Consider the following 24,154-nt stretch of genomic DNA (forward strand, 5'->3'; position numbering starts at 1 on the left):
GAATCACTTTGAATTTGGTATCATCTTTTTGTTTCCTGTATATCTATGTTTCCTGATTTTTTATTTGTTTTGTTTTTCCTTCCCCTTTATCTACAATGACTTTACATTTACTTTAAATTTTGTTTATCCATTTTCTCTTTTTCTGAGAATGATGTTACTGTTGATGGAAGGAAGTGTTTTTTTTTATTAATGTTTGTTCTGTTTATTAAAAATTGATTTAAAAAAGCCATTAAACATAGTACAGACTAAAAAAAGCAAACTGCTATTTTTGTCAGCTCAGTTCCGATAAAAAGTGCACATTAAAAAAAAGGTCCAGTCTGTTTTAACAGAATGGTTTTTGTCAAACAGGGCGATAGCTTGCCAGATGTTTGTCAACCAGATGTGCTGAGATTTTTTTTCTAAACTCAGGTCACCATCTGCGCACTAAGCTTTCCATATCTCCCTTTCCTATCGTCATCTCGTGACTTGTGAAATCTAGTCTTTACCGGCCAGATTTCAGCGCTTCCTCTCTCATTGCTCTAAACAGGAAATATCAGAGTTGCAGGTGCATGTACGGTCTGATTTCAGCTCTGTCAAGGAGGAAATGGGACTGTGTAGTTTCCACTATGCAAGCAACTTCCTGTAAACATTTTATCAGGTGGTTATTTATATGAACCTTATATCCATGATGTAAAAAACTTCAGCTGGCTGTCACTAATATTTGTCTACATAATCCCAACACACTGGCTGCACCTCAAAGCTCCTAACAGCAGTAAGACACAAAATTGTTGACAAAGCTGAGGTTTCATTTGTTTAAAAAATATTTTAATGCACCATTAATAAAGGGTCCAACGCATTAATACAAGAGAAATATTGCAAATAATATTAAAATAATCATCAAATTAAAAGGAAAAACAATAAAAAATAAATGAATGGAAGGTATGTACATGTTTCCTCCTCATGGAGAGAGGAAAAGGAACAACATATTTACAGCTTGAAATCAGTGTGTTTCTACGAGAAACAAACACCTCTACAATATTTACATGTACTTCTTTGATTTTTTTTTCCTTTCATCTTTTTGTCCTGTAGTAAAGAGAGTTGGTTTGTACTGAAAGGCTTTCATTGCAACAAGAAATATCTTACACATTTTCCTGTTTGGGAGGAAACTAAATAAAAGAGTCTTTTACTAGTTAAAAGTTCAAAATAAAAGTTAAACTTTGGACGGCGATAGCCATATGAAAAACAGAGACACAACACAAGGGCCATATACGTACATCCTGCTGTCTGCAGTGTCACAAACCTGCGAATTTATATATACCTTCCACCCATCTACACTGCAACAGACTGTAAGCAGGACACTTCTTTGCGTTTAGCGAATTAAAATTTTACAGGGAAGGACGTTTTATAAGGGGTGAATGACTCCACGCTTTCAAACAAAATACATAGACCTACTGATGCATTCTGAAAGGCCCACAAAACAGGGGAAAAAGTAACGTTACAAAACTAAATCTTTGAAGAGACCTGACCGAATCAAATAAATGTGCCTCTTAAAAACATGTGTAGCACACAGATTGACTGAGTTAAACACTGACTACATACTTGAACTATGACTTGCTTGAGTTTGGTGGTAATCATTGCTATAAAAGCTGAAGAAAGAAAAACTTGTTTGCGATGGTTGAAACAGGAATCAACATTTGTTTTCAAGGTACTAAACAGACAAACCAACAGAAAGATCCTACCAAACATGTAACAACCTCATAGACCTTTTGTTAGCTTTAACTTCAAGGGAAAAAGAAAAAAAACAAACAAAAAAAAAAATAGGCCAATTCTCCATTGTGCTGATCCTGCAGACAAAAATTCAGCAGCCATGTAAAAATAAAACACACTTTTAACTAAAACTTAACTGACAGATTTTCACTGTGGGTTAAAAACAAGAGCTCAAAAGGACTTTACTCTCATCCAGACAGAAAGTTGTGGCGAATCGGGAGAGTAACGCACAGTGGAGAGGAAAGATATGACAATTTTATGGGGCTGGTGAATCACAAGCCACTAAGGACAGTGGTTGGGTACACTGAAGCTCACTGTAAGATACTTACAGCTAATGCAACTAAATAACAATACCATTAATAACAGCAATAGTAATATTATTATATAATACTATGAAATGAAATTAAAAAAGCTCCAAAACAATCTTCACACTTTGAAATCTTGCATAACTGAAGACCAAATTGATTGAAGTTTGTCATCTTAAAAGTGCGCCCTTAACAAGCGCTTTTTTTTTTTTAAAAACCCTGAATTTGTCAGATATTCCTGTGCGTCTGTGTGCGAATCTGTGAGGATGGGTGGGTGCAGGGGAGGGATCTGAAACTGGAGAAGTGATCCAGGCTGTTTATGTGAGCCGGAGTAGATGTAAAATACTGGTGTTCTTTTTCATTTTTATTGCCTTCCTTTAAACGGATATTCGCGGGGAAAAAAGAAAGACCTTTCAAGCCTGGCTGCACGGATTGCCTTGAAACATTTTACCCAAAGGAGTCCAACAATACTGCCGCAGGAGAGCTAATTCCAAAGCAGCGCCCCCACCCTCACTGTATTCACATGCCAGGTGACACAAACCCCTCACGCACTGGCTGGTGAGACTGCCAAGTGAATGAAAAGTGTGCATGAAAAGTGCAAGTGTGTGTGTCTCTGTTTCCTGGGTATCGTGAGGACAGGGGAGGGGGTTGAAAGGGTGGCTTTGTTTGGAGGTACACTCTGACACAGGTGAACCAGGCAGGCGTCCAGATCTGGCTGACCGTTGGCAAGTGAGGGAGAAAAGCGCGTCCACTAGTTTAGTGTCCCACGGCAGTTCTCTGTTCCACACAGGCAAGGAATCTTGTTCTCCTCTAAGGGGAATTTGTAGTCGTAAGTGATCTCTTCGTTGACGGCGATGGCCTGCTTCGAGTAGATCACAATCTTTTTCTGGGACTCTATGGTGATAACCTTGGCGTAGCAGTTTGGCTGGAGGAACAGAGCAACAAGAGACTGATGAGCAACAGCTCTAGAAATAAATTTGGACAAATTAGTCATATCTAACAAGCAGTTAGCTGTGACCAACATTTAAATAAGACCGTGAGTGTTTTCAGGGTGTTTAGACTCACAGTGCAGCAGTGGTTGATGAATCGGGCCAGGTTACCACACTTGGTGGCATCTATAATCGTGTCATGGTCCACTCTGAACAAGTAGCTGCTCCCGATGCCCTGCTGTGCATACCGCTTCTCTCGATTGTCAGCCACCATCTGGGCACACACACAAATATTTGCTGGTGTTCAAAAGAGTGCGTGAGAAGCATTTCATTTACCACCATATTTACAGATTTTCATAATGTGTCAGTAATTAAATAATGTAACCTTGTTATGGGAACGCTAACAGATTTTTTTTTTTTTTTAAATAATTTGTAGTTGTAACTGTATAGTTACTGCATGAACTAGATAATAATCGGACAATATCATGACAGCATGGGATGTCTGGAAGTTCTGCTTTAAACTCATCACTGGCTCAACACAGACTGGAGGCAGTACCTGTCTGATGTTCTGACCCACATACTCAATGACCATCTCATCAGCAGCAATGGGCTCCATGGCGAACAGGCCCCACTCGTGGATCCTGCTGCGTCCAAAACGAAGCCTCTTCTTGCGGAACTGCATAAGGACAGACAAGACTCATTATAACAAAAGTCTAAAAAAATAATTACAAAGCATGCCGCTTTGAGTTTTCATGAAGTCTGAGCCTGGTGCATGTAAGCAGAAAATGTAGATTTAGGTGTAGACATGGTTAGTGAATTCTAACTCTGCATTTATCACACTTCCAGTGCAAAGTGGCCACCACCCAAAGACTTGACCACCACCCTTTTTAGGGTGTTGCTGGTGAATGTCAAGACTGGCTTCCTTTCCTGTGTGTGTTTAACACACAGTTAGCTGCGACATGTTTAACCTTGGAAGCAGGACAACAGACAGGTGTTGATGGATTAATGCCTTCCCAGCGGGAGAGCTTATTACTGATACATCCATGACTCAAACATGTGAAAGTGAGTGACTTCACTGAATACAGCACCTCTTAACGTCACCAGGTCCATCTTCTGTTTTTTTTTTTTTTTGTTAAAAAAAAAAAAGCTCGAAACTGGTCATTAAACTACACACATAAAACACACAAGCAATTAGTCCTTATTATGGCTTTAAAGTTGTCAGAGTTCGCCAAAGCTGGGGTAGAAGTTTGCTCCTATTTTCAATGTTTTCTCTGTATTACACACAGAGCAACAAGCTGAAAAGCAAAATACTTTTCCTAAATTGTACATGGAATCACATAACTACACAGAGGCAACCTTATATATATATATAAATATACAGTATATAGGGTGGGGTTCCTGTTGGTTGCACTTATGTGGCTCCACCCGCTGTGGGTTTGCTGTGTTAAAAAACTGAATGTTATCATCGCAGCTGGAGGAGATAGTAATGTTTGGTGCGTACATAAAGTTAAAATCTGCTAAGCAACTAGAATTACCACCTCACGGTTGTATGCCTTTGCAAACCAGTCGAGTTGCAGTTACAGTCTACGTTCATGTCTATGAAAATATGGATGCTTCACACACATCTTCCCCCAGACAGAAAAGTTTTTACAGAACACAGTGATGTCACAGTGAAGCTGACCTTTGACCTTTTGGATATGAAATGTCATCACTTCATAATTTTATCTATTTATACATTTGTGCGAAATGCTATGTCCTAATAGCATGTGAATTCTTGAGTTATGGCCACAAACATGTTTTTCATGCGTTTAGAGTGACCTTTGATCACCACCTGTGTGGCACACTCTGTGATATCAATATTGGGGGCACGCCAAAAACTCATTCCCTTACATAATGTTTACTTTGTAGAGCAGCTGCTTGATACATTTAATCAAAACTGTCAGAAGGAACTGTTCATGACAAACTGTAATGCAAAACTGTGTTATGATTGGTATATAACTGAATGGGTACATGAGATACTAAGGCTGTAACTGTCCATACCTTAAGCTGGTTGAGTTTGAGCAGGTCAGAGTCCATGACAGCTGTAGCGCCGATGACGGTGAGGAGGCGGCGCTGCTCTGAGCGTCTCTCTGACAATACCCGGTTAGCTCCCTGTCAGGAAACAGATAGCATGACCTTTTAACAGGGCAGGGGTCAATGTCACAGACGTCATTTATCATTTGGCCTTGAACTAGGGAACAGCGTCACTATGGAAGAAGTCGGATAAGGCTGTGAGTACATGGTAACAAAAGAGGGGTGAAGCAAGTTTCTCTTCTATTTCAATAAAGTAGACTTAACATTTAATCCACTATGATGCATTACACAACCAGCAGGATGTGAGTTCTGTGTTTCATATACAGGATATCAGCAATTATTGTAAGCTGTCTTTTAATGAAAGATACTTTAATAAAAAAAAAAAATACAAAAAAATCAACAACCCAAATCAAGATGGAAAAGTTAAAAAGGGAATAAAAGGTTGAAGCTTTCAACAGCACAGCTGCAGGACACATGTAAAACCTACGACAAAATCAGAAAGCCCAAAATGTAATGTGTGAATGTTTTAGAAGTGACTTAAAAGATGACACTGATTCCGTTAGATGAAGTGTCTAAAGAACCGCGTTACCAAACATTGAAGCTCTGTCTTTATTTTGAAACCTGATACCAGTCGTGTTGACCTTGCGGCGGCTGGTTTTGTTTTCACCTTGTGAGTCTGTGTGTATCATCACGGCAAAATGTGACACCGACTGTAGCAGCAACTACCACAGTTTTTCTGAGTTATTTCCGAGGAGTTAACAAGGCTGTCTGTCTAGCTCATGCCTTGTTTTTAATAATGAAAAGTTAATCCTTATATCCTTAATAACCATTATAACCCTAAGTCCATTTTATTTCTTTACAAATATGGATTAAATGTGTAGATTTTATTACATACCAGCAGTCTGTGTCTGCTTGCACTTTGTGTACACATGGCTAAAAACATCCAACCACACAATTAACACTGGTACTTGTTTTTGCTTTTTGTGTATTCAGCTTTTTCAATAGCTGAGGCAGCGTTCTTTATAAAAAGTGTTGAAATAATAACTTGAATTACCGAAGAAAAGGGTGGTGTCATTCAAAGTTCAGTATTTTCAAACTGGACAGCTGTATGACTAAAAAAAGACTGAGTGCTTACCACAGAAATGTCATCTTTACCCTTTCTGAAGAGCATAACCAGTCTGTGCTTTGAAAACATACCCATTATTAACTCCTCCACAGTCAGACCAAACCACATCACTGAGCACCTGAGACAGGTGCTGGGCTACTTTGAACAGGACATCAGAGATGCCGTCTGATGTGGTTGCATCTCATTTTTTGAGATGTTAGTAATACCGTGTCTCTGCAAACCCTAAGGGCTACATCAAAACAATAAACCACAGGTAATGAAAAATCTGAACTGCGTTTGTCCTGAATATAAAAAAATATTTTCTCCATGGTGACAATGAGGCAAAGCACAAGGCCAGAATGGAAAACACATTACTGGGGAATTCAGGCGTTGCACAGAAAGCCAACAAAACTTTATGCCGATTTTCCCCTCACACCGGCGTCAAATGTTCCTACGTCCCCTAACAACAATCTGATGTTGTACGGAGACTGTAACTCCTGATGTTACCCACTAGTATACCTCACTTCTCTCACTTATACAGGAGGAGCAGATTTTTTTTCTTGAGAAATCTCATATTAAAATTAGCAAAATCGCTGAAAATGACTACATTCAGAAAGGCTGTAAATTAAATGCAGCGTCAGGGGGGAGTGGTGGTGTGTGCCCACAATCTGCTTTTGTTTTTATATTGTTACGGCTTTTACTGTTTGTTACTTGTTTTATAACCATGTAAAGTGCCTCTGAGTACCTTTAAAAGCACTATACAAATAACAATATCATACAATCATGTACTATTAATTATTGAAAAAGTGGTGTAGTATTAAAGTGATTGGCATAAAAACTCCACATTGGTACACACTTTACTCTGCTTTCATGCCATTATCTTTAACGCTGCATTTTTTAGCGCACAGTGGACTGGAGTTGGTCTTAAATTTAGCACCCCTATGTACTGATTTGAGAATCAATTTTTGAATTGATTTTGTAATTTTTTAAATATAGAGTCAATTTTGAAATTAAACTGTGTCCTGAGATACTGAAAGTTTCATAACCCTACAGTCTATCTTCAATTTTGCCAAAACAAATGTACAGGTAAATGTTTTGTGAAATTAGTTGGAACAATGTTAACAACCATTATTTAATTTTGTAAGCAAGAGCTCTCCAGCAAATAAAGGCCCATGTGCTCTTTAAGCTGTTTTCAGAGCACAAGACATCTGTCAGCCATCTGTCTCACAAAACGAACCTTTACCAGTCCATGTGTCGCACATCAATTTATTTTGTATTTGATTGTAAAATTTGCGCAAACAGGGTTTTTATCCTTTTATTAAAGGTCACGCTTTATCTTTTGAAAAAATAACATTATTAGTTCAGCATCTTTCTTGCAGAGATGCAGAACTAGGTGCTTCACAAAACAGGATTTAATCGGAGGCTACAATTAAACTTAAAACTAAAAAAATAAATCCTAGATAGTGTACTACTGGTTTTACTAACAAAGTGTAGAACCTGATTTATCTTTAAAAAAACAGCATTTAAGGGTTACACAGTGGTCAAATCTCCATCTACCTCAGCAGAGACTGTGTAAACTCAAGTGCCATTTCAGAAAGTTGCTATTATTCGATTCTGGAAAAAGTATTTGTGAGTAATAACCTTCAGAGTAAGACTCAAGATTTAAAGTCGTTTTGTATCTTACAAAACTTGCTTTGTTAAACTATAAGTGACTTTGTCTCGAAAAATCCAAAACTTGACAACACAAATGGAAAAGTTATGTGGCTTTGAGCTGACTGGCTGTTTGAAAAAGCCTTATCATTGTTCCCTAAATCCATCAACATCTATCTCTCCCCTTTGGAAATAATGTCATTATCCCAGCCCCCAAATTTTCCAGTTAATCTGAGCCAAATGACTGAGTGCCAGTTACACTTATTTACATCCCTGCCAACTGAAGTTCCCAAGGCGTATTATCAAGTGTCATATTAACCATCCACAATGACCACATTCAGCAGCTAACAGACCCCCTGAAGTCTGTTTACAGAACCAGCGCGGAGCTGGACAACATAATACTTTCCACAGCATGGTCATCTGGAACCAACACTCATTTTTATCACATCTCACTACAGTCTGATTCAGTGGGCTTTCATTTATTAACCAACATTACCACGATTTATGGTGAATAAACATTAACTCAACGAGCTGAGTCCAAATACCTCAGCCTGACGATGTCTGCAGATTTATTTGTAAAAAATGGACTGACCAAATAAAAAAAGAGCAGTCTTTGTTAAGCTTTCCTTTATAGTTAAGACTATTCTTGCATTGTTTTAAACATTTTCTATTGTATTTTCTCTATTTTAATTTTGTTTCTCAATTGCTAGCTTATTAACAACCGATTCAAGTTCATGTCTGTTTTTGACAAAAACAGACTGTCCCACCAGAGTGGCAGCAAAGAAAAACAATATGTTTGCTGTTACTGAAGAGACAGAAGGATCACAGAGTCAAAGGAAATTGAGAGAATGCTTACCGAGATATCGACATTCTCCACCTCCCGTATGACCTGCTCGGGCAGGTCCAAGTCCAGGTAGACGTCCTTCTCCTTGCGGCTGATGGCGTAGTAGCCCTCACTTCTGGCACAACCGGTCACATGCTCACGAAGCTGTCCACCTGCATTCTTCTTCTTTCGCCGAGGGTTTGGCAAATTGGTTAGTGAAGCTCAAAGGTCAAGGACAATAGCAGGAAACCACACAGTGATATGAAGACATCACACATTTCAACCATTTAAAAAATGTCGGCGACTTATTGAATGAAACAGGAAAAGATTGTTTGGACATTGGTAACTTGAGTTAATCTCCATAGCAATCGCAAACACATATTTAATGCAGGAGTCACTGATAAGGATATTTGTATGGCTGACCCAGTGTGTATCATTGAGCCAGTCAGAGCTGTGGTCGTCCTGTAGCAGCTTCTCATAAGTCTTCTTCAGCAAACCTAAGTCTTCGCTGTCCAGACCTGAGTTCCAGATGTCATACAGGATGGTCATCTGCTCAAATTCGCTACGGTTCTCAAACTTGATGGCTGGTGGCTCGGGTGTTGTGACAGGCTTTGGCCAGCGCTGGGACGACGTTACCCCAGCCTCCTGCAGAAAGAGGCGTTCACTCTTCCTCAAATCCTCAACCATCTCGTCCTCTGTATCTGAGCTGGACAGTTCGCCGGACTCAAGCTCCTCCACGTCCACATCTTCCTCAGAGTCCTGCACAGAGGAAAAGGAATATTACGACAAATAAACTGTAAACAAACACAACTATGGACAAGCACCGAGGCTGTGTGTTCACATGCGTAGTTCAGTTTCAAAGGTACAGACTCTAGTGAAGAAATTATTCTTTGCTGCCTTTTAGTTTATAGTCTATTTGACACTGACACCTTTACATTTTGCACACAAGTAGTCGCATGGACATGGTCACATGACAGGGCACATACTTATTGGACAGTTTGTTCACTGAGTTATTCACAGTTTGACCTTATATGACTTTGATTCACCAAAACCAGATGTAGACAAGAGGCCAAAAAGTGGAAGGAAATATATGTTGTCAAAAATATCTTCACACCTGTAGACACGGCCTAAATTGACCACAACAGAAGAGACACCTCAGAAGGAGTCTGACTTTGCTCAGAGGATGCCAGAAAACTGGGCGATGTAAAAGGGGCTGACTGATTCAGTCTATATGCTTGTTTTCCAGTACATAATTGAAAAAACAGACTATAAAACAGAAAACCGTGTAAGGGTCTTTTCAGTTAGAAGCAAATGTTTGCATCGGTCCAAATCAACCTTACAAGTGGGAGGAAAAGTTCACTGGCATTTGAAGCATAACCATGGCAAATTCTGGTGGCCGAGCAGCAAGGTTCAGGGATCAAGTGTCTGTGTGGACTCAGTGATTCTGTTGAGTGTTACTGTGGAGAGGATCAGAGGGCCGCATCTCTGACTGCTCATCCTCTGGCCAGAATCTACCATGAATACATTGCTAGCAAAACAAATCTTGTCATGTCAGTTTAAAAGGTTTTACTTTTTTATTACATCTAGATATATTGTAGTATTGTTATGTGTTTGTATTAAACCCAATTTCATATAGCTAACAGATTTTGTGTGTGCACAAGACACAGGGAGAAAATGAAGTCATGTCTGATGAAAAACCTGATGAAATCATCAGAAAATAACGTGTCACATTACAGAACTCTAAAATTTGACCCATAATGAGTCATATTTTTTGTGACGGGTTCATTGTGACAGATTACCTATGACACACTTTTTATGGTTAAGACATCCACAGACGTTTACAGTAACAAAGCAGAAGTCCCACGCACCTCTAGTTTCCGCTTCCTCTGTTTCTTGCCCGGCTGCTCCTTCTCTTGCTTTGTGTGATGAATCTCAAGGTTTTCTTTGTCTTTTCTTCTCCTCTTTTTGCTCGCATCCTTTTCAAGTTCAAGTTCCAAACCTTTGCCCACCATGATCTTCTTCTTTGATGATGGAACTGCAGCCTGGCCCCTGTCCTCAGTCTCACTGAGCACTCCTGTTGTAGGTAAATATTCTCCTGTATCTCCTCTGGATGGTAGCGCCTCTCCGATGACCTCCTCTGGTGCCTCAAGCACCCCAGAGATAGTGTTGAGGTCTGTTGGGAGCAAAACAGAGTCTTGTTTGGAGGAAGTCCTTTTGGTACTGGATGGTACTGAGAGAACTGGGGGTTTGCAGTAGTTGTGCTCCATAAGGACAATTACACCCTCTGGGCTCAAAACCAGTGCCAGTGACTCTGGGGAGAAGAGATCCTCTTCCATCTTCTGCTCCTCTGCCTCATCAGACGTCTCCGTCTCCTCTGAGTCTCCAGCATCAGGGTCCATTTTCAGGGCTACGTCAGCCAACACAGACAGGTCAGTGGTTGAAGCTGAGGCAAGCTGCAAGAGGCTTGAAGCGCCCAACTGCTCCCTGAGTCTCAACCTCTGCTCACTTTCTTCCTCATCCTCATCTTCCTCTCTAAGGGAGTGACAGGAAGACGCAGACAAGCTGGTCGTCCGAGGCCTGCCTCTGGACCGCTTGTTGACTGGAGGTGGAGGAGGGGCCTCCTCGAAGGCCATCCTGCACATAGAGGCGTGGTCCAATGGTAGGTTCTGCACAGTGCGACACACCATAACGGGAGGGACGGGAGATTTGGGGGAGTCTTTACCTGTACCCCGCTTTGAGGGTGATTTGACAGGGGTGATCTGAGGAGACACAGGTGGTCCCTTTTTGGACTCATCAGGCTCTTGGGTTCGTGCAGATGGGGGCACAATGAGGGCGTTGCCTTCACCTGGTTTGGAGGCAAAGGGGAGCAGTTGGATGCCTGAGGTGGGACGAGCTGAGGGGGATGGGGAAGCAGTGATGGGAGAGTCTGGGGGCCTGCTGGGGGAGACGAGAGGCGATTCACCCGCCGGTTGTGAGGGAGATGGAGATAGTGGTCCAGGCAATAGCTGCGCTTTGCTGTCGTTCTCGCTGGTGGAGAATGAGACAGTCTTCCTGCGCTTCTTGAGAGGGGGAACAAGAACAACAGGGGACGAAGGACGTGGGTATGGGGGCGATGGAGGGCGCTTGGCAGGTGCTGCTGTCGTATCTGGCTTGCTATCCTTGGCTTCACCTGAAAGAAATATCAGACCTTTAGATGACTGATCCAAACACAAAACACTTAACCTACTTTTGTCATATGTTGCACTATGTTTACAGCTATAGATCAGCTGTGTAGGTAAACCCCTTTTAAACTCAAGAATAAAAGTCTTCTCTCAGATCTTCCTTTAATGGCTAATCTCTTTGGTTGATGGTGATGATCTGTCTTTTTGCACGTGTTAATGTTTTATGTGTTCGTAAGTGATGAGGAGGAGGACTTCTGACTGACCTGTTTTGGCCTCAGCCTTTGAAACAGCAGCTGTGTTATTTTCCCTGAGAAAAACAGAAGAAAACAAATTTGGAGCCAGCATTGATGACAAGACGAAAAAGTGCATTTAATTAAATAAAATTGACAAAATGTGGCTCTGAGGACAGATAAAAATTCAAAGACAAAAAGTGAAGGCAGAATTTCAAACTTTATACCTGTCATCTTCTTTCTCAGTTGTGCTGTCCATGGTTGAATCATCCATGGTGTCTGGCCCTTCACTCTCAGCCCTCTCTCCTTCCTCCTCATCCTCATCTTCAGAGGAAGATGAGGATGAGGATGCTGTGGAGGAAGAGCCCTCAGAGGACGAGGAGAGGCTCTCATCATCACTATCAGCACTAAGGGCTTCGTCTAAATAAATTTAAAAAAAAAAAAGAAGATATTTGGTGTCATTACTGCCTTAATTTAAAGTAAACAGAGAAATTAAGACCAGCTAATAAGATGTTTTAATTTACCATCAGACTCCTTTTCACTTTCCCCTTCATCCTCCTACACAGAAACAAAAGGTTGTAAGATCACAATGAAATGCTGCCACCTAGCGATCAAAGAGGGCAAGATTCTCATCAAACTTGTTAACACAAAACAAATGAAATATGCAATTACTTGCCACTGACATGTCATATACATGAAATATTCTGATTTATTTCATGTAATTCTCTGCATGCTTGTTATTGAAAACACCTGACTCAAAAAATGGTTTCCAAATGACGCATTTATGCACCTAAGTTAGATGTGCACACATTTTCTTTTTCTTTGGTTTATGTTGCATCTTATACTTTGCTTTCAAAAAAACAAACAAAAAGTCTGAATTGAATAAACAACCACAGGCACACACCTTTTCAGTTGAGGAGCCATCAGACGTTTCCTCTCCCTCGCTGTCAAGCTCCCAGGGTTTGCGATTTCTTGGCTTCTTTTTCCTCCTCTTGTCCCTTTCTGCTCCCTGTCTGTTTGCCTCTGGTATTCTCCCCTCAGCAGCTGGAAAAAGGACAGCAGTTTGAGTTAAATGCTGCAGGCTTACTAAATTAACCCTTGTTTTAAAATGTTCAGCATCACGTCAGCAAACCTTCGTCATCCTCATCTGGTGGGGTCGAGGGTCGCGGCCTTTTCATGTCTCCCTCTTCAAGCTCCTGAGGTTCTTTCCTCTTCACCTGAATAACAGGACATCAGCAGTAGTTTTTTTTATGAATTAATAAACATAGAAAAAGATGGAGTTGAAATGTAATGCTATTTTTTGACAACCACCATAGGCTTATACCACAAAATCTAACAGTACTAAAAAGCATACATAGCCATATTCATTCATCCATAATTTTGTATTCCAGAAAAAAACATATCTCTGTTCAATACTTATATTAGAACAATAAGACGAGAGGACTAACAGTGTAACAAGGAACAAAAGTATCTACAGTCCTAATCGGGGACAAGTACTTTGAGACAATATCTTCTTATAAAATTCAAAGTCAAAACTGAGAGCATGCAATGATGGTGATAAATTTCTTGTTAAATGTAAAATTGACACTTGCCAGTGTGTGTATGTAATAAGAGGTGTATATGAAAGTGTTACATATACATATGTATCTAGCAAATCCCAGTGTGAGCTCTCAAAGGAGTAGATACAGTCACACACAGATACAGTGTGGTGATTTTACCTTGAAGGAAGGCAGTCGTAGTGCTCCTCGGAGAGACAATCCCTCCATTCCACCGCTTTTCGCCCAATCCACAAGAGACATATGAGGCTCCCGAGGACGGTTGACCTTTTCCTCTTTTTTCTCATCATCCCGTAAGCCAGACACCCCTCTAACCATGGTCTGGAAAGGCTAAAGGAGGAAAACATTCACATCAAAATGATTATGATTTATTCCCCCTTTCAACTTCACAGTACAACAGTGATTCATGATCGATGTAGTTAGCAGCGTCATCCTGCTATTAAAAATGAGGAAGGGAGATTTAACGGTTACAAAACAGTTAAAGTAGTGACAGCTTTGGAAAGCAAAACATCTCCTAGTTAGTAATAAGGGTGTGAGAATCTGAAGGATCAAATTATTAACTGAAAAATGGAAAAGCAAAATTTGTGGCAATCATGCATATTAAGACTGAGAAATATGTTGACCATAGTTTTTTAACTGAGCACTGAATCAGCTTAAAGCAAAATATCTTTTTAATAAGTGGATAAAGAAAATATTTCTGACTTTTACCAAGGTTCCTACAGCTTAAGGTAAGTAAGATTTAAGACTTTTTAATGCCCCTCAAAGAAAAATTTAAGACCAAGTTTAAGATAACTACAACTGAGAGAAGCTTGTTCATATTTTATTTGACTGGATGCAGTAAATATATACTGGTGTTGTTGGTTCCTTTGCCCTGATCTGTGTGAAGTTAATATTGTGGGATTCATAAGATTTCTAATATCCTTCTCCCAATGTCTGAATGTTTTAAGACTTTTGGAAGATTGATTTAAGATTTTTAGTACCAATTAAGGCATTATTTTTAGCTGAATCAATTTAGTGCCTTTTAAGACTTTTTAAGGATCCGCAGGAACCCTGCTGACACAAAAGCACAAACTAAAACAAGCTTAAAAAGTAGGACCACAGCAGCATTGATGCAACTAATCTTCCTTACCTTGGCTTTGGTCTCTTTCCTCTCCCACCACTCGTCAAAAGTCGCAAAAGCAACGTTCTCGACCATTTTTCGGTTCAGGTCCCTCTGCATGATGTTTTTCATTTCCTGGATCAGAGTGGCCAGGACCATCTGCACCGTGGCTTCATGTGGATTTTCAGCCAGCATAGGCATCTCCTCCCCAGGAGCCCTGTACTGGTGTCCCTCCCCGGGCAGCATGGTGCCATAGCCAGGTGGGGGCATGTAAGAGGGGTAGTGTGGTGGTAGGACGTGTGGCGGCCAGCCAGTATGGGGCGGTGGGATGCCATGGTGTGGAGGGGGTGGTATTTGAGTACTGTGGGGGTCAGCGTAAGGGTAGGGCATGTGAGGAGGCATGTAGCGGTGGTCCTGGTCATAATGAGCACCTGCCCCGCTCCCCTCTTGGTCCATGTACGGGTGGTGTGTGTGGGGTGGCGGCATAGAGTGGAGATGGTAGGAGGTGTAGTCTGCAGTAGCTGCCTCACCAGGGCCCGGGGTGCCGTTGGATGACGACATGCGCAGCTGGTGTAGACGACTGAGCATGTGGGTCTGCATTTGGAAAGACATAGGAGCTCCACCGCTGTACTGGTTCATCAGCTCCATGGACGTGGCATAGTCATACATGTGGTGGGGCATGGGGGGAGGATACTCGGGGTGCAGCTCCATGTGGGGCAGGGGAGGGATCCCCGGGGGAGGTGGGGGCTGGAGGGAGTAACCAGGGGGAGGTGGAGGTGGCAAATGAGGGGGGTAGGAGGGTATAGGAGGGTGCATGGAGGAGCCAAAGTGCTGTGCAGAGTCAGAGATGGGTGGAGGCGAGGATGAGGGGTCTGTTGTTTGTGAAGGCATGGCAGCCTGGGATGAGGAGGGTGAGGAAACTGAGGTGACTGAGGGTTGGTGGGTGGTCACTGTTGTTATGGAAGTCTCCATCTCTTCCTCGTCTGAGATCTCCATGTCTTCCCCTGAGGAATGAGGGGAGGACTGAAAGAAAACAGAAAGTTAAGTTGGGCAAGCGTTTAAGCAACATCAACACTTCACAAATATGACTCAAAACCACAAAATCAGGACGTGTACTGAGAGAATATTAATCAGATAACCACAAAAACATACAACACAGCAAAATTACAATTAAGAAAAAAAAAACATACATGTTGTGTTTAGTTTTTACCCACAATCCCCAGAATCTTTGCTTTCTTTTTTATTACTGTTAAGTTTTAGTTGTTTCTTCTTGCACAAAATAGTTCTTTGTTTCCACACTTGTATGGGCATATTATTTTGTGGTTGTGCACTCTTACTAATAATAAAAAATCTTTCCACTAACAAAAATGGCTATTTTTTTCTCATCCAAGATAGATGAAACAGTTTATTTTTGGGGTTGCTTTTTCCAAAACAAAAAGCTGCACACCTCATCCAATGTTACAGCCCCACTACAAAAAACAAATAAATAAATGAATAAGAAGACTCCTACATAACATGTTATTGTTTGGCACCATTTAGCAACAAACTGAAAAACTTGCAACTTTTATTTAACATTTTAACAAAATGTAGTTGAGACTAGGGATGATGACAGTTAATCAACAATCAACAGGAATCTGTTGAAACATGAAAGTTAACTGATCAAATAAAGTTCTGATTCTGAAATTCAAATAATATGTAGCTATCAGTAGAATGGTGTATTTTGATTGCATGTTTCAGTGACTAGCATTAGCAAACAAAGAGTGCAATATAACTAATCCACGGCAAGGCAGGCATTTCGAAATCTAGAATAAAAGCACGGTGGCGATATTGGAAAATGAAGAGGGCAAAGCGAAGCATTATTCATTTATACTCGGTATGTTTCATATGTCCAGGCCTCTACATGTTTATGTTCAATAGGCCATGCAATGCTGACGGAAAACATGCAATATGTTGCTGCGACGTGAACTTTGATTGAGGAAAAAAATGCATTTGGTGTTGTTTGATTAAGTGCTTACAATTTGAAACCTTAGTTGTGACCCAACAGTCTGAAGCTTCATTACGTGCTACTGATCTTACCTGACTCTGTCCATTGTATGGTGGTGTGTGTGCTCCTATCCTGCTCTGTGTATCAGCAGATCCAGCCTGTGAAGATTCCTCCTGCAAAGCTCCAGTCCCAGTGAGGCCAACCTGGGGCTGGGGCTCCTCTGGGGGCAGGATGTGCGAAGAGTAGGTGGAAGAGGAAGGTATGGATGCTGTAAGTACAGTGGGACTCTTCCTACCTTCTCCCCCCTTTCCCCGTTTCCTTCCTCTGTGACCATCTCTGTCTCTTTCCCCTTTCCTCCTGTGGTCCTTCTCCCCACTGTCTCCCACCTGATTACCACTCGTATGCTCCCCTGTTACATCACCTGACCCGCCTCTTCGCTCTCCTCCGTCCCCACGTACACCCCTCTGCTTCTCCTCTTTCCTGTCTTCCTCATCTTCCTCATCAGAGGCGAGGAAAGAGAACTTCGCCTTTTGTTCCTTTAGGAGCATCTCAATACGAGAGTCAAGGCTGCTGCTGTGGTAGACAAACGGTAAACTCTCATTTGTGGAATCTGGCTCTGGGGAGGAGGAGTCACGCTGAGGGGGCGGTGGGGAGCTGGAGGAGGAGGGAAGATGATGTGGGAGGGAGGTAGAGGAAGGGGAGGTAGAGGAAGAAGCAACGGAGGGGTGGGGCGGTGAGGAAGGTGGGGGCGTCTTCGGCGGTGCGGGTGGGGTGCTGGGACGGCGTTTGGGTTTTGTCCACTGCTCCTCGCGGGCCGGACTGTCCTGATTGAAGTCCAGTGTTCCCAATGTCTCAGCTACAGCTGCTGCTATTACTGAGGCTGGCGGGAGGGGAGGTGGCGGCGGAGGGGGAGGTGGAGGCAGAGCGCTATGGTGACCAGCGTGGTAGTCCTTGTCAGCACCTACAGAAGGCAGGGAGCCCCTCTCTGCTAGGATTGTGCCCCCAAGACGGTTGGAAGCATCCAGTCCCTGAGGAGGGGCTGTGGCGGGCTCTTTGGAGGAAGAGTACGCCGAGTAAGACGAGGGGGGAGGAGACATGCTGTTGGAGGAGGAGCGGTAGGAATTGGAATTGTATCTGGGGTCAGAGCTGTTGGAGTAGTCACTGTCTCTGTCCCTGTCTCTATCCCGGTCTCTGTCCCGATCTCTGTCTCGATCCCTGTCCCGGTCATGGCTGCTCCTTCTACGGCTGCTGCTGCCGTGGTGGTTGTGAGAATGGTGGTGGTTGCGATGTCTCTGGTGGCTGTGGTCACCCGGTCGGGAGCCCAGGCTGTCCCGCCGGTACCCCCTGTCATCCCTGCGATCTGAGTGGTGATGGGAGTGATGGGAATGGTATTTTGTGGAAGAGTTTGTTTCTTGCTGGTGGTGGTAAGATGACCTTCGGGAGCTAATCCCCGCTGCCCCATAGCGACCCCCTGAGTCTCTGTCACGATCACGATCTGACATTGGGGGTTGATCATATTGGGCGGCAAGAGGTGGCGGAGGCATTGAGGAGTGGTGTGCAATGTGTGGCCCTGGACCTCCTACACTGGGGTATGGGGGGTAGCACGGCGGCTCATTGGGACGGTATGATGTGGTTGGGGGGTACATAGGGCGACCTCGATGATACACTGCAGGTTCCTGTGCATCCTCAGAGTAGCGGGACATTTTATATCCTCCGACAGTCGATGACACAGCAGAGGACGAGGAGGAGGAAGGTAGCATGTCCTGGGGAGGGTAGCCGCTGCTCAAAGTGCTAGTGTTATAGCCTGAATGCCTGCAAGACACAAATAAAGCAGATTATAAAATTATTCTCTTAGCCTAAGCATGACTGGTAATCACAAACATGTAACTACAGAGTCCTGTCACCTACTAATTCACTAATTACTCAAGCTGACACTGCGAGTTGAGCCGAATGATCAAAAGCATATACTTAAACTGCTTTTTAATGTCCATTCTGCAAAAATACCCTAAGTCAGACCTTTTCAATCGGCAGCACACAGGCCACATCCATCCAAGAAGCAGCGTCCAAGTGGCCTGATTCAGGATGACTACCAAAACCTGGTACTAAAAGGCCCCTTTAATTAAGACCGTAGTATTACGGTGCTGTCTGCATGTAGGGGCTGTTCCTCGACACATGCACACACGCACGCACACAACTCAGACTGAAGTCAAAAAGAGGGCGCGGTGCAGACAAAAAGAAGGTAACTTGAAGATTGCTCTGGTTGACAATACCCTTGCTACTGTAAGTAAGTGCAATAAAACCTTTGCCAGAACAAAAAATAATACAAGCTAAAATGAAAGCTGTCTGTATGTACTGTAGCTTAGTTCACTACATATCTTTAAAATGTCCCAGAGGCAACATACCTGTGGATACTGACTCATCTCAGCAGCAGAGGGAGGACAGTAGCACAAAGAGCAGGAGGACTGACTGATACTGACCGATGTCTGTGTTCTTTATTCTTTACTACCATTATTTACTTCACACAGAATTTTTAAGTAAGGAATAAAATTTATCTTTCTGATGTTTTAGTTTTTTAATTTTTTTTTATAGCTTAGTGACTTTGCTGTTGTAAACATGATTAAACACTTCAAACATCTCAAAGTAAAACATCATGAGGTGAGGTGTGTGTTTGTGTGTGTGTGTCAGGAGAGAGAGGAGGAAGGGAGACACTAGAAGAGTGATGAAGTTTGTTATTGCTTACTGTTATTTGCCACTTGCTATTCTTCTGTGCACTGACAGTATTGATAGCTCTTTGTCTAACTTCGTTCTTGCATTATGTTATGTGCCTGGGTCAGATATGTGACTGAAAAATGTATTTTATTAATTTCATATGTGACATGATAAACATTGCAATTTTTTGCTACCTTAATTTGCATTTATTTAAAATGTGTCATTACAAAAAGCTTAAAAACTCGAAGTTTCTGAATAGGCTGTACCCTGCTAAAAGTGTCTTGCCTACTGACTTTAAAATCCGGCCAAATTGAATTTGTAATTAAATAGCCCTGCTGTAAGTTGTACTGCATGAATCTTCAGCTCAGAACGTAATAAAGAGAAAATAATTGTACTGTTATGGTGTTAAACTTTGGTTCACTGTTCAAACTTTTTTTAATTTGAATTCAACAAAAGAATTATGAGTGTTGTGCACCAATGCACAGATAAGGTGTAATGAGTTATAGCTACCTTTACACTGCAGTATAATTGCAATTATGAATACAATCGAGATTAATAAACAACATAAATACTTTGTGAAATGATGAGATCTTGATAGTGTATGGATAAAGATGTTTGAGTGAAGAACCTGAATAATAATGACAGCATTAAGTCAACGGTTAAATGTTGACATGAAACTCTCTGTAAGCCTAAAATTAACAACTAACCTGCCGCTACTGTAGCCCGAGTCTTGCGAGAAAGGAGTTCCAGATCTGGAGCTGTAAGGTGTTCCTCCACCCCCTCCCTGAGACGAAGCAGCGGAGCCTGGTGTGAAGGGGCCTGACATGGAGGAGGGGGGCGTGTCCAGACGCTGGTCACTGTAACCAGTATCCCCAGAGCAAGGAGTGGCACTTCCTGATGTGAGGGCCTGGACCCCTGCTGCCAAAACTGCAAGCTCACTGGAGAGCCTCCGCCTGATTTCAGATGACTGTGCAGAAAACATACATTAGAGTTTAGAAATTACGAAACTATCTGTTGCTTACTCTAAAATAACATTTCATCTGATCAAGAATAGGTGCAGGTAACACTAGTAATCATGCTCCTGAAACACTCAGAATTCAATATTCATATCAACTTTATATGACCATTAAAGAAGTTGACATTCATGCTGTGACAATACCGTGTCAGGCTGTGGCTGCGCTGGGGCCTGAGGCTGGAGCCTTTCTGTCAAAGCCTTGCCACCCAGGGGAACAGTCTGAGGAGTGTAGGACCCGTTTACTATCAGGTCATAATACTTCTGCCTCTGCTGGCCTGGGTGAAAAAAAAAGCCACAGAAAAATAAATACAGGCTGTGAAATGAGCTCACCACAGACATAAACTGTATATAATCCTAATTAAGTTTTTCAGACAAAGTCAATTAGGTATTATTGTCTCCACCATGAGCAAGCTAATGTAAGGTTTTTGTTGGGTTTTTTGTTAGCAAGAGATCTCACAAGCTTGTTAAGAAATTATTGTTAACGGGGAAATTGGGAAGTTGGGGTGAGGAACGAATGACTAAATTACGGTGAAATTTACACAAGAGGTTCAGATATAGGAATTTCAAAAACATTTTCAGTTTTTTTTCATAAGCTCTTTCTTGAATGAAAAAAGATGGCAGATACTGTATATCTCCTGTGATTCCACATGTCTATTACTATGTAAAAAAACACCTATGTGTATACAGTTTCAGGTACATGGTAAAGAAATTCCTAGCCTTTTATCTATAAAAAGCAAATTTAGACAGTTGTGCAGGTTTGGAATGATCTGACTTTATGGTTCAATCAATGTATGCAAATGAGTGAATATCAGTGAATTTTTATGAACACAAACACAGATTTAAACCAAAATCTTAAATGCATTACATGTTTATGATGGCTTTTTATTTGTCACTGTACTAATATTACCGTCTGAATTATCATTGAGATAACTTGTATTTTACAACCAGATCATACTTTACAATGCCTCAGATTAGGTGTTTTATCTTACCTTTTATATCCAGTTGAGCATGGATGATGTTACCCATGACAGAAGTGTTGTGTAGATGCTTGACTGTGTCCTTGGCTCCCCTGGTGCTGGTGAACAACACCCTCGCCAGACCCAAGTGCTTCCTGGTCTTGGGGTGAAAAAGGATCTCCATCTCCTCCACCTCACCAAACTTGGCACACATTTCTGCCAAGAAGGGCTCCTTGATGTTGTCATTGAGTCTAGCAAAGGTCACCTCCTTGAGGGGTATGGGACCCACATAGAATTCATCCAGCTGTGAAGAAAAATGACAAAATCAGGGACCAGAACTTGTCATTCAAACACATGAAGCTGTCAGGATGTGTAAGATCCATGTCGACCAACAATGCTCACCTTAAACTTCGGCACTGGCAGGGACAGTTCTGTATACCTGGACCATAGTCTCCGGGGTCTTGGGTCCCGCAGGTCACCCACAGGAGGAAACCCAGAATCCTTAAAAATTAGATTAGAATTACTTTCTTCTTGTGGCAATTCAATAACAGCAGAGGCATGGGGTGCTGAGACGGCTCCAGCCTCCTTTCAGCTCTGCCCTGTGCAGCTCTGTTTGGATTGCTCCTCACCATTAATCAATTTATTTTAAATCACCCTTACCATTAACTCTTTACTTTTTGGCACATTTATATTTTCACATATAACATACTGTTTGCAATTCATTTTTATGACACTTCCTGTTAACCTGTCAATTAGGTGTTTGCACTTCTGGCAATGTGTTCACTTTCTTTTCGCACCTTACTGCTAATTTGCATTGTTTGTATTTTGTTTACTTGCACTCTTTCACATTTTATATTGCAATTGCTGCACAACAATTCTTCTAGGGATAATTTAAGTTTTAATTTATCTTAAATTACAAAGGTTGCAGTTGAAAGACACAGTTTTAAGCACACACACATATTACAGAGGAAAAAAATTGAAATAAACTCACTGGCACACTGAAATGCACTCCATCATATCTGTAGATTTTCTGTGCAACCCGGCGAATGGCTGGGTCCTGGACGAGTTTGTAGCTCTTCCACTGCAAACTGACAGCTTTTTGTGAATCTGCCCCACCGTCTGGATCCATCCTACAACTGAGTGTCAAAGGACAACCACGATTTCAGACAATGCAGCAGCTACTGTTTGGGGAAAAACCCACTTCAGAACAAACAACAAGCAAATCTTTAAGAAATTAGCTGAGCAGTAAATACATACTGATTAGAAATGCTGCAGTAATCACAGCCAAAATATATTTGGCCACTGGCAGTGGGTACACTGTATAGTTAACAGAGCGATGAGCTGCAGGGAGCAAATCTATATTCACAGGGTTCTATGTTCCCAAGCTCAATATCCTCTTAATAAGACACAGTGGGGCTTATCAAACGGTTCTCAGCCATGTCATTTTTCCCTTAGTCAAATTTTCAGTCTACATTTCCCTGAGATTATAAATTGTAATCACACGGCTATGGTTGTAAATCTATGCCCTCAGATTGGCATGCAAGCCAATTCTTTTTACTTAAGACATTGATATCTCCACAGTGGCTGAACATTTTTACAATTTATACTGCACTTGAATAAGCCACCTCCTTTCATTCTTTTACAAAACGATAGCCCTTACCAATCTTTTACGATGAACATTTATATCGAGAGATACATTTTAAAAAAAATATGTCTTTTGAATCACTAGGAAGACAGATGTAAAGTGTCTGGGGATCATAACACAGGGCCCTATGAACACAGAGATGACCCCGAGCTGCGTCACATCAGTTAGCAAAACATTAACTTTTCTGACCACTGTCTGTTAACAGTAACATTCAAAGCAGTGCAAAAACTAAATCGTGCAGGATGATAATAAGGACGCTCTCAGCCTCGACTAAGATGCTGCGTGCTGTCAAAACAATGACCAGCGTTACGTCACAGAGCAGTTAGTTCAGTTAGCAACATGCTAGCTGCACCAACAAAATGCAAAGAAACTGTGTTTTCAAACATCAAAACAGCATTCACGTTAAACGCATATTGATTCGGGTGCCGAACTATTACAGAGGAGCAACATAATCGGTAGCACTCGCGTTAGATACCGTTCACTAATGTTAAATTACTTCTCGCTTTAGCTAGGGCAAGTTAACGTTACCGCTGCCGTTGGCTAATGCTAACTAGCAAGAACATCAAGTTAGGAGTCAAACTCTGATCTTGTTGCCCCTCCGCCCACATCGATCACATTTTATCTGTGACATTCATATTATGCACCTCTCCTAGAAGCTGTGCAGACTTGTTTTGACCTCCCGGTCCGCCTAAATTCAGACCCCACCTCTTCGAGACCTACTGCCCGCTCATCCGAAAGTAGCAACCGCCGCTACAGTGTAGGCAGCTACATCCAGGCCCGGGAGACGAACAAGAAAAACACTGAGCCTCTAACATAAAAAGGACACCTCCGACCCGGAGCTAAAGCAAAACCGACGAGCTAAAATGTTACCGCTAACATTCCGGTAGTTAGTCAAAACAAAAACACGCCTCTCCGAGCGGCGAAGCCATTGTTTTCGCTTTAAAATCCCTATATTGTTGAAAGAACGGCCATCGCGTAACCAACCTGAAAGCCTCGCCTGTTCTCCATCAGTGTATGCGAATGCAGCCCACTATCCCTGAACGGCACTTTCTTCAAACGCGGTTACTCTAAAAAAGAAACAAAAAAAGAAAGAAAAAAACAGAAGCTATTATACTTCCAACGTAGATATATTTAAAGCAATACATATATATAAATACGCGTGACTAAT

General features: G+C 41.9%; 1 protein-coding gene across 2 annotated transcripts; it reads right to left on the minus strand.

The window, feature by feature from the left end:
• Positions 1 to 790: 790 nt before the first annotated feature.
• On the minus strand, positions 791 to 23,983 carry setd1a (SET domain containing 1A, histone lysine methyltransferase). 2 transcript variants are annotated; one of them, XM_042504272.1, is made up of 21 exons: positions 23,971 to 23,983; positions 22,333 to 22,477; positions 21,744 to 21,842; positions 21,375 to 21,645; positions 20,530 to 20,660; positions 20,078 to 20,337; positions 16,754 to 18,473; positions 14,708 to 15,700; positions 13,741 to 13,908; positions 13,155 to 13,239; positions 12,927 to 13,066; positions 12,547 to 12,580; positions 12,250 to 12,442; positions 12,056 to 12,099; positions 10,500 to 11,800; positions 9,042 to 9,390; positions 8,665 to 8,846; positions 5,021 to 5,131; positions 3,537 to 3,656; positions 3,117 to 3,254; positions 791 to 2,976 (listed from the first exon to the last, which is right to left on the minus strand). In XM_042504272.1, the coding sequence occupies exons 2-21, from the start codon at positions 22,468 to 22,470 to the stop codon at positions 2,803 to 2,805; spliced, it is 6,651 nt and encodes a 2,216-aa protein (XP_042360206.1). In that variant the 5' UTR covers positions 22,471 to 22,477; positions 23,971 to 23,983; the 3' UTR covers positions 791 to 2,802. The 2 variants fall into 2 exon arrangements, with proteins under 2 accessions (XP_042360206.1, XP_042360205.1); XM_042504271.1 differs by lacking the exon at positions 23,971 to 23,983 and adding an exon at positions 23,692 to 23,877.
• Positions 23,984 to 24,154: the final 171 nt, after the last annotated feature.

The sequence above is a fragment of the Plectropomus leopardus genome, chromosome 17 (assembly GCF_008729295.1).
Source record: "Plectropomus leopardus isolate mb chromosome 17, YSFRI_Pleo_2.0, whole genome shotgun sequence".
Lineage (NCBI taxonomy): Eukaryota > Metazoa > Chordata > Actinopteri > Perciformes > Serranidae > Plectropomus > Plectropomus leopardus.

Coding starts and splice junctions, on each gene's coding strand:
- setd1a (XM_042504272.1), bottom strand. CDS start 22,470: ATGGATCCAGACGGTGGGGCAGATTCACAAAAAGCTGTCAGTTTGCAG. Junction 18,474..20,077: donor TCGGGCTACAGTAGCGGCAG/GTTAGTTGTTAA, acceptor TGTGTCTTGCAG/GCATTCAGGCTATAACACTA. Junction 11,801..12,055: donor AAAGGCTGAGGCCAAAACAG/GTCAGTCAGAAG, acceptor TATTTCTTTCAG/GTGAAGCCAAGGATAGCAAG.